At 49.3% G+C, this 18,592-nt stretch overlaps 1 protein-coding gene and 1 non-coding gene across 3 annotated transcripts; one reads left to right on the plus strand and one right to left on the minus strand.

Annotated features, from left to right (window-relative positions):
* Window positions 1-357: 357 nt before the first annotated feature.
* On the minus strand, window positions 358-15,049 carry ERMAP (erythroblast membrane associated protein (Scianna blood group)). Of its 2 annotated transcripts, XM_037032635.1 has the most exons (12): window positions 14,850-15,049; window positions 11,641-11,730; window positions 11,068-11,406; window positions 10,513-10,794; window positions 8,233-8,349; window positions 7,680-7,712; window positions 6,638-6,670; window positions 4,880-4,900; window positions 3,823-3,843; window positions 3,698-3,724; window positions 3,581-3,607; window positions 358-1,786 (listed from the first exon to the last, which is right to left on the minus strand). In XM_037032635.1, the coding sequence occupies exons 2-12, from the start codon at window positions 11,723-11,725 to the stop codon at window positions 1,062-1,064; spliced, it is 1,710 nt and encodes a 569-aa protein (XP_036888530.1). In that variant the 5' UTR covers window positions 11,726-11,730; window positions 14,850-15,049; the 3' UTR covers window positions 358-1,061. The 2 variants fall into 2 exon arrangements, with proteins under 2 accessions (XP_036888530.1, XP_036888531.1); XM_037032636.1 differs by lacking the exon at window positions 3,823-3,843.
* LOC118977688 (U6 spliceosomal RNA) lies at window positions 8,838-8,944 on the plus strand. Its single transcript, XR_005064582.1, has one exon. It is a non-coding gene; the product is annotated as a U6 spliceosomal RNA (small nuclear RNA).
* Window positions 15,050-18,592: the final 3,543 nt, after the last annotated feature.

Raw genomic sequence — 18,592 nt, forward strand, 5'->3', positions numbered from 1 at the left:
TAAAACTGCCACTTTTTCTAGCCAGGCCTCTCTGAATCTCAGAAGGATACGCAAAATGGCCATGGCAACAGACTGACTCATCCACAGCTGTCTTTTCAAGGCCACACACAGCTGGCCTGCTCTTTGAAGTTGTGCGTCCCAGCTCCCTGACTGCTCCCAAGGTCTTCTGGGATTCCAGCTACCACACTTAAAGTCCCTGCGCCTTCCCTGGCTGGGTGGCTCAGTTGATTGGAACATCATTCTGTACACCAAAAGGCTGCAAGTTCAATTCCCAGTCAGGGCACATACATAGGTAGTGGGTTCAATCCCTGGTTGGGGCACTTACGGGAGGCAACTGATGAATGTTTCTCTCTCACATTGATGTCGCTCTCTCTCTCTCTAAAATCAATACACATATCCTTGGATGAAAATTAAAAATAAAATATAGTAAATAAAGTCCCTGTACCTGGTTATCACTAATAAGTACATTGGCTTTGGAAACATGTGAATTAGCTCTGGTTATCATCGAACTATGTTGTAAACAGCACCAAGGAAATGGAAAAGGATAGTATGTTTTGTCTCCTGCCCTCCTCACCCTTTAGTCCAGAAGGATGAAGAAAGAATGTCTAACCCAAAATATGTTTACTTGTTAAAAACTGGCTTTGAGGGCTCAGGGCCTGAACTAGTAAAAAAGAGAAAGAGAGAGAGAAAAGCAATTCTTGTCGAAATAAGCCAGGGACTGGGCCTGGTAATCTCACGACTAAAAGCCGGAGTGCAGGATGAGGTAAGATGAAGTCCTAAAGAGCGCTTTGGATGGAGAACCCCAGATCTCAGTGGCGCACCTTCAACATCACCCCCTACACCTAATCTGATTGCTCATTTGGTTTTCAAGGATTCTCCCAGGGCAGTGGGAACTTCGAGTCCACAGAAAGAGACGGGGTTTAGAACCGGGAGACAAGTGGCATGAATAGAAACCACAAAAGGGTCTGAATTCCGGGAGAGAAGATGCGCCGTTCCAGAATCCAACGTTGGGCCAGAGCACGGGGCTGGATGGGCAGGGGAGCAGGCAATGAGGCACCTTCTTAAAAATAAGGAACCTTGAGCCCCTGGAGGGCGGGGCCAGCGTCAGGGGCCCAAGGCAGGGTCGTGTCCCTGTGTCGGGGAAGCTCTGGTTCCTGAGGGGGCAGTAGGGAAGAGTCCACCCTCAGGGCCACATCTCCATTAGCATGGCCTTTTCCATCTGGCTTGGGGACGATTGACTCCTCTGATTTCTGGAGTTCTGAACAGACGATTAGAGGAGCCGTGTTTTTCCCTTCATCGTGAAGGCAAGGTTCAAAGAAAGGGCGGAGGGGGCCAGAGAATGCGTGGGTGAAAGTGAAAATGTGGGATTTGTCGGTCACATTGTAGAAGGAGATGATTCCTGCTTCGTAGTCCAGGAAAATCCCCACGCAGCGTGGTGGCTCCTTCAGGCGGAAGGAGGTCTGTGGAGATGTGAGAGCTTCATACTGGTTCCCACGACTCTGCCGCATAAGCCAGTGTCCGTTGGCCGGCGAGGCCGTGACCTTCCCCTTCCTGCTCACCGACTCGCTGCACACCCCCAGGATCCATTTGGTCTTGTCTCCGACGTACACCTCCCAGTAGTGACAACCCGCTACGAAGCACTCGGAGCCCAGAACACTGACGACGAAATCAAACCTCTGGGGGTTATCAGGCACAGGCTGCCTTCTGTCTCCCAGCTTCACGCATCTGCGGTCCTCAGACAGGATGAGTTTGGGATGCGCTGTGTCGGGGTCCAGGGTCACGGCCACTGCAGAGAGGCACAGAGAGGTGAGGTTTGGGAAGGCTAGGTCTTACAGGATCTTCGGGTAGTTTTGGAGGGACGAATACTCCCTAGGTCTGCACCCCCTGTCACTGACCCATTTTAGTTCCTGATTCCCTCTACCCCATGTGTCCTGGAACCAAAGAAAAGCGCCTTCCAGTCTCCAGGGCCTCCTGGTCGAGGCGCTTTTACTTCCATTAAGTAAAAGAAGAGACTGTTTTTCCTCTGTCTGTGTAGACCCTTCATCCTTAGGAAATACTGCCTTTGTCTTTGATGGTCCGATGGAAACTGCCGTATGATCATAAACATCGGCCCTGATGTGAGACCCAGAAGCCACACTGGAGGTCGGAGTCCCCCTTCTGCCACGTGCTCGTCATGTGGCCTTGGGTGCGTTATTCATCTCCAGACCTTGGTTTCTCCATCTGTAAAGTGGGGGGACGGCAGCACCTATGCTGTAGCGCTGTCCTGCACATCTGATGAGCTGACGCACGAGATACTACCTCCTTCACACCGTGAGGGTATAATGCTCGTTTTGTCAACTAAATTATTGCGTATAATTACTACTTTTAAATGTTAATACAGACAGGATTCTTCCTTAAAAGAAGAATTGTGGGAGGTCATGGTGAGTTCCCCTCCTACCCCCAGTACAGAAAACAGGCTCTTCTTGGAGAGTTAAATCCCTGAAGCACGGACGCTGCCGAGGTGGTGGGAATAAGCCAGGCCTTGAGTGGGAGAAGGGTTTGTGTGTTCCCAGAATGTCAACCCACGTGACCTGGCGGGCTCTCAGGTGGCCCCTCACCAGCTCTACTGTACCTGCCCGAAGGAAGGTGGTGTGAACAAAGGGGAGATGAACAGCCTGGAAAACCGACAAGGACCCGGGCAGTGAAACTAACGACTCATTGACACAACAGCCAAAACAAAAAAGCAAATATTTAGGAATAAATTAAAAGAGAGATGTGCAAATCTTTTAGAATAAAACTATGAAAACTTTTGGAGTCTACAATGTGGGGGCACGTGCCCAAGCCACTCCCTGCTCTGAGAATCTCCATCGCCAACCCCCAGGAAGACTGATCTGCAGAGCGGGAAGAACACGGCAGACGAGTAGAAGGGAAGGGAGCGCTGGCTGTTTGCCCAGTTGTGGGGTAAGAAGGGCTTCCAAAACCTAAAACCACAGGAGACACGACACAGGAAAATTTTTTTAAATTTGACTACCTAGCCCTGGCTGGTATAGCTCAGTGGATTGAGCACAGGCTGCAAAACAAAGGATCGCCAGTTCGATTCCCAGTCAGGGCACATGCCTGGGTTGAGGGCCAGGTCCCCACTTGGGGCCCCAGGAGAGGCAACCACACTTTGATGTTTCTCTTCCTCTCTTTCTCCCTCCCTTCCCCTCTCTCTAAAAATAAATAAATAAAATCTTTTTAAAAATTTTGGTTACCTAAAAATAAGACACTCATGCATCAAAAAAGTAATATAAGGAAATTAAAACACAAATGAAAAACTCAGAAACACAATTTGTGACAAACAGAACAAAAAGTTTCTACACTTTCTATAGAAAGAATCCTCACAAACCAAAAAGGAGCCAGAATAGACAGAAGAGCAGACAAGTCACCAAGAAGGCATACAAATAACCGACAAATTTCTAAGTCTAACTGTGATCCTCCCCCAAAGTCACAAAGATTTTAACAATTTTGATAAGTAGATAAACAGGTCTGATTTTTTTTAAAAACAGCCAGTCTGCCCCCAAAGGCGCTCTGCAGTGCGGATGGATCCCACTGGACTCACCGAAGTGCAGACGGGCCCTCCTCCAGCCTGAAAGACGAAAAGCGACTGTGAATGAACGCGGTGGAGAAACAGAGAACCCCAGAGGGCGCGAGTCAAGCGAGGGGGCAGTGCACCCACCTGAGTTGGCGGCAGCTCTTTTCAACTCTGTGAAAACAGAAACGAGAGGGGTGAGCGGTCGCTGAGAATAGAGAGTCAACAGGAGAGAAGTCGGTTCGAAAGTGTTAAGAACACGGAAAACTTACTCAGTTCACTCCGGAGTTTTTCTAAAGAGTAAAAACAGTTGGACAGATCAGAATGAGTGCTTCCATCTTTGCACAAAGTCGCGTCGCATCCCAACCACCTCCCCCGACCAGACCCTCTCATTCAGGCGGTCCCCTGAATGTCCATCCCCGTGCCCTGAGTGACCCTGCCTGCAAGTGCAGCGGCTCCCGGCCATGCACCGGGAGTGCCCAGAGACACTGCGCAGGGTCGGCAAACCACTAACTGCGCCAGACCTGACTGCGACCCGTTAAATACCACATCTCACACGGCCGGGAACGGCGGTGTGCATGTATGTAGATGCTGAGAGAGAAGAATGTAAGTTCATTCAAAACTATCACTGGGTTTCAATGAGATTTTCTTTCTTTTTTTTTAATATTTTATTCATTTATCTTTAGAGGGGAAAGGAAGGAGAGAGGAAGAGAAACATCAATGTATGGTTGCTTTCTCGTGTATCCCCTGCTGGGAACTGGCCTGCAACCCAGGAATGTGCCCTGACTGGGAATCGAACTGTGATTGTCTGGTTCACAGGCCTGCGCTCAATCCACTGAGCTACACCAGCCAGGGCTTCAATGAGATTTTCTTATGTATTTTTTTATTAAGGTAAAATAAACAGACACCCCATGTCTGAACTTTTTTTTTTTTTTGCAATAAAGAGGGTCTCTTGCGCCAGATGGTGGAGAAACCCTGCCCCACATTCAGTTTAGTGAGGATCCATCCACCTTGGATCTCACCCGAGGGAATGTCACGCCTGGTGGGTGATTAAAGGGTCTCCGGGCGGCTTCCCCTCGGGGAGCTACATCTCTTCTCGGTTAAACGTTTCCCATTTAGAGACTAGGTAACTGTTGTGCAGAAAAGGGAAGCAGGGAATATCTGAGAAAAGAGATCACTGAGAGCCAAGACATCTCCAACCCTCCGGCTTGGACTACACGCCCCCACCCCGCCCCCACCCCCGCTCCTCTGCCTCGGGAAGGAAAACTGAGACACCCATCCTGAAGCAAAGATGCTGGAAGTAGGTCTGTGCTGCCGCTGAGAACTTACTGAGGGCTTTATGGAGCCTTCCTGGAAAAAACAAACAGAAAAAGGCCCGAGTCAGCAGAGGCTCTGCTTCATCCCCGAGCCCAGGGAGGCGCAGCCCTCCGTCCCCCACCGGGAAAGGACGATGTCCCACCAGCTGCTGCAGCGGGCACACCTCTGCCCTTCCTTTCCGTCTGCTTCTGCTTCCGCTGTCCACACGAGTGTTTCCGTGTGTCTGTAACCATGTGTACACGAGTGCGCGCCTTGCTGCCCTTTAATTGCCTCCTGTTTACCATGTCCACCGTGGAGGCCTCGCACTGACTTGTGGACACGGCTTTACTATTCTCTACAGGAACTCCCCTGAAGTCCCGTGGAGAGATTCACAGACTGGGAGGTTCCAGATGGTTTGGGGACATGTGTGAAGGCTTTGCATGCTCCAGGGGAGTACTTGTGGCTTCCCCAGAGGGGCCATCCTGTCCACATTTTCCCTAGCGTTGCCCCTGGCAGAGAACTGAAGTTATGCATTTGAACCCACTGCCAGGCCCCACGCTAAGGGCTGGGCATGTTAGGCGTTGGGGCAGTGAAGCTAAACGTGACATGGCCCCTGAGGAGTTCATGGTTTATGTTATTAATATCAATACTATTATAGTTCTATAATGTTATGTGTATATTATTTATAGATGATACAGACGTATTTCCACTACTCATAGCCTCCATTTATTGTGTCTTATTCTCATACTGAGGTAGCCACTGAATCCTCTCGACAATGGGAGGTGCGTGTAATAGTTATTCCCCTTCTCCAGAGTGGTGGTCTCAGGCTCAGGGGCACAGGGAAATTTGCCCAGGCCATGCTGTTAGTAAGTGGCCAAGAAGGCAGGATTCGGGCCCAAGTGCGAGGCCGTGGGCTCCCAGTCGGAGGCCTTCCCCACTGCACAGCACACACTGCGCCTCTGCCCTTGGACAGAACAGCCAGCCGCAGAGTCCCTGCGGGGTGCACGCCCACACTCTCCCCCGCTGGGAGGAGAGGTAAGGGAAGAGGAGAGGAGAGGCCCAAATCACTGCCCGTGGAGCCATTTCTGAGCCCGTGACCTGTCTCTCAGCTACATTTTCACAGGGCAGGGACCCTGCCTATTTTTTGTGCCTTAGGCGTCTACCCTCAGTGGCCCAGAGCAGATGTGCGATTCACGAAGATGAAATGGCAATAAGGCAACAGAGTTCCAGGCACTGTGATAGAAGAGGTTTTGTTAAGTTGTCTCTTTTAATCCTGAAAAAAATTGGGTGAGGGGATTCATTATCCCCATTTTATGGGTGAGGAAACTAGAGCTCACAGCAGTGAAGCCACACATCCAAGGCGGACCAGGCAGTGAGCTGACCAGGTGTCGCTGACCCCGGAGCCTGTGACGCTCCCACCGTATCACACCACCTTTCTGAATGCAAAGGTTGTATAGATCCTTGAGATGCTTGAGATGCTCAAACATCCCAGATGGACATATGCACATATTTTTAAATAGAATATAGTTCTTCCTTTTTAAACGATTGGTGGGAAGGCTGATAAAGGGAGCTCGTGATAATTCAGACCTGTGAATTTTTACCTCGAGCACCTCCTCACCCACGGCCATCAACCCTGCAACCCGTTCCGATTGGAAGGTAAATTCCAATCATGAACGGAGGATATGTGTGCGTACCTGTGTAATGTATGTGTAATACTAGACTATCCGCACTTGTACAAAAGGAGAATGAATGGGGCTTATTCCCTACCCCTTGTTCTATACATGTAATTACCTTTTTCTCTGGCATGGTCTGAGAGAAGATTTTCTAGAGGGAGAGAAGTTTAAGAAAAGATGAGATTCTATGCCATTACCTTGAAGATCCCTGATTCCTACCAATTTTTACCTGCTCTTGAACCTGTCCACTTCTGCCTCCCCGATCTGGGCCCTCATCATCGCTCGTCTGGGTGGCAGAACTAGTAGCCCGAACTGCCCCAATCCTGTCTCGCTACTTCTGGTGCCTTCTGCAGCCAGAGAGAGCGTCTCAAAGCACAATTCTAACAGAGACATCCATCCCACTCACTCCTTTACGACTGCCCTGAGAGAAAGAGGAAGTCCTTCACATGGCCCACCAGGCCTCAGGCCGCCGGGCCCCTGTCTAACTGCGCAGCCTCGTCCGGTCACCTTTCTCCTCCCTTCTGCCCTGTGCTTCTTTCTCAAGCTGTTCTTTCTGCTGTGAATAGCGTTCTGCCCCCTCTTCCTCCTGCCCGTCTGTCCTCCATGTCAAACATCACTTCCTCTGTGGACTCCTCTTCTGTCTCTGAAGCTTGGTTGGCGCCTCCTGCTCATAATCCTCACAGCTCCCAGAACTTCCGTTCGTGGCGTTTGTACCGTGGTACTTTCGCCTTCACCTGTGCAGTTGTTTAAGTCACGTGTACCTCCCTGGCTGGACTGCAGGCCCCAGGGGAGCAAAGACTGTCTGCTTTCACTCATCTTGCACCCCCGGCATTTAGTGCAGTCTAGGGCACTTCAGTACACAATTATCAATTATTTGTTGAATGAATAAAAGCCTCCCCCATGTTCAACCTACATGACTCCCACAGAATAAGATCAAGCAATAAGTCCACAGACAATAACCATCAAACACACTGAAAGGCAAGCTATGACAAGTCAGAGTCAGCAAAGCCTGGAGAGGACGGGTGTAGAAGCCGCATCACTACTGCCCCCCAAAATAGCGGACGTCGGGATTTTCAGGTACACGGTTTAGATTAGTGGGCACTGGAGGCACAAAAATGAGTAGAACGCAGAAACATTCCCCCCTCTTCCAGGACACTTACCTACCTCCATCGCCTGTTCATAGAGAAGCTTCTCTGGAAGGGGAGAGACAGAGAGGTCAGCTCAGCTTAAGGAAGGGCTTCTTCTAACAGGCAGCGTTGTCCAAGGACAACAGACTGCCTGAGGAGGACTTTGCTCCTTGCCACTGCTGATGTGTGACCATTGGAAAGGGTCTTTCAACCATTAGGTAGGAAAAGGGGTGTTGGATTATGTGTCTTTTAAGGTGCCATACAACCCTGAGATCCTGTGAAATGCAATCATATTTATGAGGGTTTCACCCAATGGATAGAATTGGATTTTTTAATTAACTAGAAAGCTGGCATGATCGGCTATTTTTAATTTCTCAGAAGGTGAGAACTCACAGCCCTTCCCAGGAGCTTCCTGCAGATTCTGCGCCCTTCTCCGCAGTGTGAGCCCCAGAGCGTTGTTCCACCGGTTTCCTCCCAGTCGCTCTCCAACCTGCATCATCCCGTCTGTGTCTCCCCCTCCCAGCCTTTTCCCAGAGAAGCCACAATCCCACTTCCTGCTGCCCGCACTCCCTGACCACTCAGTTACCTTTGGATCTTCTTTGCTTCCAGATGAAGCAAATGCCCACCGCAATGAGAAGTCCCAGGACAGGCAGAATCACAGCGAGAGCCACTTCTGAGGAGGAGATTCTCCCTGGAGACGGGGCTGGAATGAGACCACCAATGACCACCCTCACCAGATGCCTCAGGGCTCCTCATATGGAAGATGGCTTAGGCATGTCCCAACTGTCTCTGTCGCCTCCAGGGAGAGACTTCCAGCCAAGGCTGGTGAGGCTCTTGGCTTCTCTCCGTAACTCAAACCCTGGATAACTCAGGGATGACTTTCAAGTGACGCGTTCATCTCTCAGGAGTGGTTTCCACGGTCCTGCCTAAAGACAGTGGGTTAAACTCAGCTCCCCAATCACAACCTCAGCCCGCTCTGCAACTCAGTGGAAGAGTTATCCAAGTCCTTTGAAGAACTGGAGGTGCTTCCACAGCCATCAGCCGCAGTCTCCTCATGAGCGCCTCCTGCTGGTGTTTCGAACCCTCACTCTGCTGTGGCTCTGCAATCTGTGACCCCTTTGCCCTGAGCCACATGGGCGGGGCAACGCAATTTCGTGGGCCCACAGCTACAGGCCTAGAGCCTAGGCAGGAGGGCTCACTTCGGCAGCACATATACTAAAATTGGAACGATACGGAGAAGATTAGCATGGCCCCTGCGTAAGGATGACACGCAAATTCGTGAAGCGCTCCATATTTTTTACCATATGATCTCACCTTTAACAGGAACCTAATCAACAAAACAAACAAGCAAGCAAAATATGACCAAAGACACTGAAATAGAGAACAGACGGACAGTGACCAGAGGGGAGAAGGGAGGGAATTTCAGGGGGGGAAGGGGAAGGATTGACAGGAACTAGTATAAAAGACACATGGACAATAACTAAGTCGGGGGGTGGAAATGGCAGGGAGGTGGGGAGCACTGCAGGGGGTGTGTGCTGGGATGGGAGTAAAAGTCAGAAAACTGCACTTGAACAACAGCTAAATAAATAAATTTGAAAAAATTAAAACTTACGGTGCTCCATAAAAAAATTTTTTTAAATAAAATAAAATTTTAAAAAAGCCCTAGGCAGGAGAAAGCAAAGAACTAGAGAAGAAAAAAAGATCAGAGGAGGAACTATGACAGGCGACACAGAGCCTATGCTGGGTGTGAGTCCCCACTCACCCACCACGGGACCGCAGGCAGGAGAGCAAGTCTCTCCACATCATCTGTGAAACGGGACGATAATGGCCCCAGTCCCGCTGGGTTGCTGGGAGACGCAAAGAGAGGAGGATGTGAAGTGATTAGCACTAGTGAAAGGCAGTGGCGGTAGGAAGAGCGGGGAGGGGACAGAGAGCGAAAGGAAGAAAGGGACTCGCAGAGGTCCACGATCACTCCTCCGGGGGACCCCAGGCCCCTCACCGGGGACCCCAAGCCACGCGGTTCTTCTCGGCTCTGAAACCAGCCTTCTCTGCCACGTGGCTCCATTTCAAGGGCCTTTCAAGGGCTTATAACCCTTTGACCCATTAATTATACTTCTGGAAACATATTCTGAGAAAATCCGAACCATTTCCCAAATTACGTGCAGTGATGCTCACTGCACTGTTAGAGGAAAAACTGAAACTGTCCCGATGTCAGGAAACGGGGCTTTGAGCCTTGGCTGGTGCGGCTCCATTGGTGGGGCGTCGGCTGGGGAAGTGAAAGGTCGCGGGTTTGTGCCTGGGTAGTGGGTTCGGTCCCTGGTGGGGGGGGGGCGGGGCACTCGAGAAGCAACTGATTGGTTTTTCTCTGTCACGTCGATGTTTCTCCCCCTCTCTTTGTCCCTCCCTTCCCCTCTCTCTAAAAATAAATAAAATCTTTTAAAAAACACAGGGCTTTAATTAATTTTATTAGGCTAGACCCACACAATGAACTACTATGCAGCCCTTAAAGATCGTGTTGCAGAGAACTACTGAAGGACATGGGCAAAAATGCTCACAGCCTTGTAAGTGGAGGGGGAAACCACCCTAAGCAAAAGAATACGTATACGGAACAATGCACTCAGAAAAACTCGCATGAAAGAAATTCCTAAAAGACATGCCTCACCTGTTAGCAGTAGGTCTCTCCAGTTTATAAGAGGCCTTTTTGTTGTTTCTTTAAAATAGCCTGTATTTTTAAAGTTTTCTGCAGTAAACGTGTTATTCTTAGTACTTAAAAAACTCAATAGTTCTTTATAAAGTTTCCACTATGGTCAGAGTTTTCTCTGGAACCACCAGGGCCTTCAAACCTGTTTTCTGCCCCAGCCTTTACCTGCCATGACCATGGCTGCGGTCTTCTCTTGGCCAAGGGCCACGTTGCGGATGGCACAGGACACACTGCCTACGGTGCTGTCTTTGACTTTGCTGGATATCGCTGTTTCGAAGAGCCCGGCTTTGTCCAGGGAAGAAGTCTGGGTCTCGAGTGGAAGCACCTTGCCTTGAGGGTCTCTCCACTCGGCCCAAGGCCTGGGAAACCATCCCGCCGACCTGCACACCAGCTGGATCCATCCAGCGTCGTAGCCCTTCACATGGATGTAAGGGTCGGAGCCTAGAACTGGAAAGGAAAGCTGCCTGGCAGCGCCTAGGCAAGAGCCTGGTCCTGGCCAGCGCCCTCTCCTCGGTGCCACAGACGCCCGGGGGGAGCGGGGGGGGGAGGGGGGAAGGGGGGAGCGGCTGTTCAATGCACTTGAATGCTTGCCCTCTCCCCACCCCGCCCTGCGCCTCCCAAAGCACGAGGCAGGCTCTGACGGCAACCTAGGACCTTTCTAAATCCACCTCTACCAGCAACGGCACCCCCAAATCCACTCCCCTCCGAAAAATGACTAACCTGCAACCTGCAGATTCACGGTGCCTTCTCGACTCAAGTTTCCAATCTGGACCCGACATCGGTACGGCCCTCGGTCCTCCAGCCGGACGTCGCGGATCTCCAAGGCAACGTTTCCCTCGTCGCCGTCTCTCAAGAGCGCCGTCCTCCCCTTGTACTCCGCCACCACATCTTCCTGGCGGTCCTCCGCGTCCCGGAACACGTGAACGACCTGAGCGGGCCCGGGAGTCGGGGGCCGCAGCCAGCGCACCTCGGTGATGTCCTTGAACGACCACAGGGTGAGGGGACAGGGCAGCCTGGCTGTGCCCCCTCGCGGGGCCAGGTGGAGCTGGTCGGAGTCCCCTGTGCAGTGAAGACAGAAAAGGGACAACGCAGTCTGGGAGGGATGGGAGAGCGAGAGCTCGGCCGAGGATGTAGGGGGTATCTTGGGGAAGGAGAGAGCCTGAGAAGGTCGTTGGAAAGCGCTGGGGTTAGAGCCGAACCCCAGAAGAAAGCAAGCCTGTCGCCAGGCCTTCTGACCCTTGGGACTCCTTGCTCCGACGCCCCTGGCAGGGAAAGAGAGCCAGGGACTCCTACCTGACAGGTGTACGGGCAACTGGAGGAAGACGAGTGCGAGGAGGCAGCCGGAGAGCCGAGAGCCAGAGGAACTTGCCGTCTCCATTTGAACTAGGAGGACAGACAGGGAGACGCCAGAGAGGGCCGGTGAGCTGGACGTGGGGAGGTATACAGCCTGGGAGGTGTGGCGGAGGCTGCGGAGCGGGCGCTCAGGAATCACACAGCCCGGTGTCCAAATCCCAACTCTGCTACTTACTCAGTGTAACATTGTGACTCAGTTTCCCAGAGACTCTATCTTTTCATCTTTAAAATGGTCAGCAGTGTGCCTCCCTGCAGGGTTTTTGTGAGCATTGAAGGAGGGACGTGCTGAACACAGAGGCTGGCTTCATGGTTGGGCCTGTGAACTCATGCGGAGGAGGTGGGTGCGGACTGAGGGGGAGACACTGAGTGTGCCCTAGAAGGCTCAGACAAGGGTCTGGAAGGCTGAGAACTTATACCTGGAACTAACCTGGTTAACTCGGGAGTACTGGCCTCTTTTTGCATTTAATGCCCCAGGCCAGGTTTGGGAAATGCTAGGAGCCAATCATCCACCCACAGTGGGGGCTGGAGCTCTTCCCTGACTGCCTTTTCAGTTTGACCCTGGAGAAAGAGCAAACCAAGGCAGCAAGGTCCCTTCATTTCATCCTGAAGGTACTGATCCTACAAACTCAGGGTCTAGAGTTAGAAAGACCTGGGTTCAAGTGTCAGCTCACCCAGGTGCTACACTAGCACCTGTGTCCCTGGAAAGTTGTATAAATCCCTGGAGGGGGCCTCCAGGTCTATAAATGGGGAACTGTCTTCACAGGGGCTGTGAGGGTTCAAAGACGGTTCAGCCCTGGCTGGTGTGGCTCAGTGGATTGAGCGAGGGCTGCGAACCAAAGGATCACCAGTTCGATTCCCAGTCAAGGCACATGCCTGAGTTGCAGGCCAGGTCCCCAGTAAGGGGCATGTGAGAGGCAACCACACATTGATGTTTCTCTCCCTCTAAAGAGAGGAATCCCCTCTCTTTGAATCCCCTTCTCTCCCCTTCTCTCTAAAAATGAATAAATAACATATTTGTTTTAAAAAGAGGATTCAAAGGCATGTGAAGCACTTGCCACCAATGTCTGGCCGAACACGTGCTCAGTAAATGAGCTGCGGCCCCTGAGAGGCATGGGGCCCTGAGGCCCTGAATGATTCCCCACCCACCCGACTGCCTGAAATTCCCACAGCAAGAAACCAACCTTTCATGCCACCATTAGGAAGAAGTTTAAATGTAAAAACACACAAGGGAGAGATCGTCTCCTAAATTCTCTCCAAGACGGCAAATCTTTTCCAAAGAAGGGGGTCTTTGTAAAAGTTATCAGGCCGGGTCCTTAAAGGTCTTGGAACAGGGCAAAGGTGGGAGTTGGAGGAGGTGTGTCTGTCCACAAGAGGTTGAGAAACTGAAGATGGACTTAGGCTTTGACACGTTTCCAGGGCTGTTTTTCCTGTGGCCAACAGCACGCTGGTTTGGGGTGGTTTTTGGTTTTTAATCCTGATGCATTTGGTTCACTCCTCTAATCCCCTGATGTTGCAATGGCACCATAACACTAGGACACAGTGTGGTTAGGGTTACTGTTAGGACTTTTTTTTTTTGCCTTGATTCTATCCATTTTTCTGCAGATTGCCAGCTACTCAGAAACTGAAGAGGAGAAACTAGGTAAATGAGAAATCTGTCTTTTCTTTGTAGGTGAGAGTAGGCAGGGCTCAGGATCCCCTGGAGTTACCCCAGTCCTCCAGACCCTCAGTTAAAAGGTGATCCTGTAACACGCCCTGGGTAGGCATGGCCAGAATGACACACAGCTCCAAACTGAACTGGGGCTGCCTGAAATCGAATGAGAGGAGCCCTCCCCCCGACCATGGCCCTGTCTTCCTAAATTCAACTTGTTGATTAACTCTTCAAGAGGACGGGATCTAAAGTCAGCCTGGGGCCAAGCCCCGGCTCTGCCATTGCCTGTCTGTGCAACCTTAGACGGTCTAGTTTACTCCTTCCAGCCTCCTCTCCTTCACACATGAAATGAACTCAGTAACAGCACCTCCATCGTGAGTCGGGCTACAGCCAGGATGCATAGAAAATACATGTGAAGTGGTTTGTGCCAGGTTCTAAGAATAATAAGGTAAATGAGGTGCTTCCATTGAGGGCAAGTGAGGTGGCTTTAGCAGAGGAGTCTCCCTGGAGCTCGTTATCAAGTCACCGACTGATGGTAAGCAGCCGTAGGAGCACACCAACCCGGGAGACGATGACATCAGAAAGAGGACTTTTGCTCACTAGTCATCAGAGAAATGCAGTCAGATATGATTCTGTCTTCCTTCATATTATCAAATATTAGAAAAAATAATACCCAGAGTTATCATACATGTGGGCAAAATGGCTCTCCTGCCCATCGCTGAACAACCTTCACAAGGGTAATTGAGGAATAAGCATCAAACGATTTACAAATATGCAAAAGTTTTAGTCCAGCAATTTTACTTCCAGAAAAGAATCTTATGAAACAAATAAGGATGTGCACAAGGATTTGATGGTGAGGATGCTCATCACAAAATAATTTACAAAAAGGGAAAATTGGAAACAACCTAAAAGTTTATTAAAATGGGAATGATTAACTAATTACACATTCTTGTAATGAAATACTATGTAGCATTTCATAGTCACACGATAGAACCATCTTTAAGAGCAATGGGAAATGTGCACTGTAATCCAAACAATACCTTTAAAAAGCTCTGGACAGTATGATACAATTTAGGGAGCAGATGCTTAGAAAAAGGCAAGAACGTAGCTCTTAAACAGTGGTTACTTCTAGGAGTGAAGCAAGACACTGCGACAAAAGTTCACTTGACAGCTCCAAGCAACTTAAGAAAACCCTGCGAACCTGCAAGCGATGAGTCTGAAAGCACGAAGCCCAGGTCCCGGAAAACAGTAAGGGCTGGATAAATGATAGCTGTAATAATCAATAATGATGACGATAACACCGAAACGAGTCTTTAGAAAAAACGCATCCAGTCCCCTTGTCACTCACCCCCTTCTGGGCTCATTTCCCATCGCCTCATTTTGTTCTTTAAAATGTTCTCGTGAGTAAGGAGAAAGGGGATAGTTTCTCCAATGAGCCTGAGCCCCCTGAGAAAGTTAAAAGGCTGAAAACAGTGAAGAGAGGAGAGGAAGGGGGACTTACCACTGTAAGAACCAGGGGCCCTTTGTCCATCAGAGCTGGAGTCTCCAAGCTGTGGACACTCCCTCGGTCCATGTGGGGAGGTCAGGCATTAGGCAGAAGGATCAGGAAGGGCTCTGGCAATGAGCCCGGGAAAAGTTCATCTTTTATTCTAATGCCCACAGCCCTCAGCCAGGGGCTCCCTCTGTCTGTCCCCCACACTCCCTTCTAGCTGTCCCTGTACACCAACAAGCCACACCCTGCCTGTCTGCCCCTGATAAAGGAACAGAGCAGAGAGGAGCCTCCCTAAAAAAAAAAAAAAAACGAGGGAAACTCCAAGTGCCACTGGGCGTGAAGGCCTCTTGACCCTCAGCGCCCTTTCCCTCCCAAGCTAACTGCAGAGCGATCCCCTCTCAGACGCTTTGGCCAGACATCACCCTTTCTGCAAAGCTTGCTCCCATTTACTCTCCAAATCTGAGCAAAATTGTAGACTGGTTTCAAAGCCAGTGGCCAATGAGCCACCTTCTTTGACTCGCTCTCTTTGTCACCAGCTACACCCTGATGTGTGCTTTCTGACAAGCGCTCGCTCACTTTCCACCAACCTGTGATGAACCCTTTCCTGCCGACCTTGACAGCCTCCATATATCCACAACCGTTTATTCATAACATCCATAATTGTGTCCTTGACAATGTACTATGAAAACAAAACAAGCAAAACAAAAACAGACTTGTAGAAACAGAGACCAAAGGGATGGTTGCCAGAAGGGGGTCTGTGAGAGAAAGGATAGGTGGAAAGGCGAAGGGGAGTATAGGCAGTGATATGGTGGGAAGCCGACGTGGGACAGTTGATCACTAACTAGAACGGGGGGTTGGGTGGGGCGTGATCACATTGTCAGGTATAAAAATGTCAAGTCACTATATTGTTCACCTGAGACTAATGCAACCAATGTAAGGTTGTATACCAGCTCTACTGAAATAAAATATAAATTTAAACAACAGTTATTTCTGGAAAAGGCATTGAAGTTGATAAGAGGAGAGAGACAGAAGAGAAATTTTATTTTTGCTCTTCATGGTTTTTACAAGGGGTACATACTACTTATTTTTAAATAGTAAAATATGTATAGGGGAAACCCCAATGCATACACTGTTATGTATTTTTTTAAATTATGTTTTATTGGTTATGCTACTACAGTTGTCCTGATTTTCCCCCTTTGCCCCTCCTCCAGCCAGCACCCCCAACTCCCTCAGGCAATCTCCACACCGTTGTTCATGTCCACGCATACAACTTCTTTGCCTACTCCATTTCCTGCAATGTGCTTTATATCCCTATGGCTATTCTATAACTACCTATTCGTATTTCTTATTCCTCTCACCTCTACACCCAATCCCCCACCCTCCCATCTGGCAACCATCAAAACACTCTCTGTATCCATGATTCTGTCTCTGTTCTTCTTGTTTGCTTAGTTTGATTTTAGCTTCAATTGTTTATAGATATGTATTTTTTGCCATTTTATTGTACATAGTTTTGATCTTCTTCTTTTTCTTAAATAAGTCCCTTTACTATTTCATATAATAATGGTTTGCTGATGATGAACTCCTTTAGTTTTTTCTTGTCTGGGAAGCTCTTTTTCTGCCCTTTGATTCTAAGTAATATCTTTGCTGGGTAGAGCAATCTTGGCTGTAGGTCCCTGCTTTTCATGACTTTCAATATTTCTTGCCAATCCCCTCTAGCCTGCAAAGTTTCTTAAGAAATAGGCTGACAGTCTTATGGGAACTCCCCTGTAGGTAACTAACTTCTTGTCTCTTGCTGCTCTTAAGATTCTCTCTTTCTCTTTAACCTTTGGCATTTTAACTGTGATGTGTCTTGGAGTGGGCTTCTGTGCATTCATCTTTTTTGGGACTCTTTGTGCTTCCTGGACTTGTGTGTCTATTTCCTTCTCCAAATAAGGGAAATTTTCTTTCGTTATATGTTCAATAGATTTCCAATTTCTTGCTCTTTCTCTTCTCCTTCTGGCACTTCTATGATGCAAATGTTGGACCACTTGAAGTTGTCCCAGAGGCTGCTTACACTATCCTCATATATTCTGATTTCTTCTTGTTGTTCTGATTGGTCATTTTTGCTTCCTTATGTTCCATATCATTGATTTAATTCTCAGCTTCATCCACTCTACTGTTGTTTCTCTGAAATTGTTCTTTATTTCAATTAGTGTAGTCTTTGTTTCTGGCTAGATCTTTTTTACGCTGTTAAGGTCTTCACTAAGTTTCTTGAACATCCTTATAACCAGTGTTTTGAACTCTGCATCTGAGAGATTGCTTATCTCCATTTCGTTTAGCTCTTTTTCTGAAGTTTTATTTGTTCTTTCATTTAGGCCGTGTTTCTTTGTCTCCTCATTTTTGCAGCTTCCCTGTATTTGTTTCTATGTATTAGGTGGAGCTGCTTTGAATCCGTGTCTTTGTAGAGTGACCTAATGTAGATATCATGTAGGGTCCAGTGGCACAGCCTCCCCTATCACTCGTGCTGGGTACTCAAGGTAAGCCCTTTTTGTGGCCTGAGTACACCCTCCTCTTGTAGTTCAGCCTTGGTTGCTGTTGGAAGATCAATGGGAGGGATTTACCCAGGCCAGTCTCCTGCAAGGATTGGCTCTGACCACTAACACCAGCCTCTGCCCTCCATGGGGGGCCCTCCATGGCCCCCCAGCTGTGCAGGGCCAGGGTGGTGGTGCTCTGACATGGTCTGTAGCTATCCACTTAGGTGTGCTGGCCCTTAGGTGCTGTTCTCAAGGTCCTGCGGGCCAACGTCAGCCCCCACTTGTGTTTTGCCTGGGGCCACCCTGCCTGAGCTATAAAGCAGTATCAGATGGCTGCTACTTGTGCTAGGCTTGTAGTTTCCCCGGCAAAAGTAAACGGTGAATCTAGGCTGGCTGCTACTAGTGCCAGGCCTGGGACTCACTGAGGCCAGCAGTTGCTTGTTTGATGGGATTTAGGAAGTTGTGAAGCATGAGCCAATATCAGCCATTCATATGGGAAAGCAGCTTGGGTGGGCCCATAATTTGGGTGGGGCAGAATGTCTGGGGATCTCCAAAGCAGATCAAACAGTGTTAGCCAGGTTGATGGAGTGTCAGTTACAGCATCAGCTTGCTGGCTCTGTAGCAGAAGGGTTTAGAAAAGGGACAATGGCCTCTGTTCACCTTGATGCCAGACACTTTATTTCCTCCCTGCACACCACTGGTGCCTTTCAAGCTGCTACCCTGGTGCTGGAGCTCAGAGGGAGCTCAGAGGGAGTGAGTAGGTGAGCCCATATGTGGGTTCTTTAAGAGGGACTGCTTGGGGTTCCAGCAGTTTCTTCCACCTACTCAATCCCTGCTGTTTTTGTAGCCAGAAATTGTGGGGACTTATCTTCCTGGCACTGGAACCCTGGGTTGGGTGTCCTGGTGTGGCGCTGGGACTCCTTGCTACCAGGGTATCCCTCCAAAAATTTTATCCACCACACATGGATGTGAGATCAGTCTGTTCTGTGCCTGCACCCCTCCTACCAGTCTAGACGGATGTGGTTTCTTTAATTCCGTAGTTGTCAGACTTCCATTAAGTTCAATTTCTGACAGTTCTGAATGGTGGTTGTTCTATATTTTAGTTGTAATCTTGATGTGCTTGTGCGAAGAGGACAGCCATGTCTGCCTACGCTGCCATCTTGTTTCATGTATTTTTGAACATCATAAAAATGGAGCACATTGTACATAATTCTCTCTAATTTTCTTTTTCTACTTAAC

This window comes from Sturnira hondurensis, unplaced genomic scaffold, assembly GCF_014824575.4.
Source record: "Sturnira hondurensis isolate 20B ecotype Veracruz unplaced genomic scaffold, ASM1482457v3 Scaffold0021490, whole genome shotgun sequence".
Taxonomy (NCBI): Eukaryota; Metazoa; Chordata; class Mammalia; order Chiroptera; family Phyllostomidae; genus Sturnira; species Sturnira hondurensis.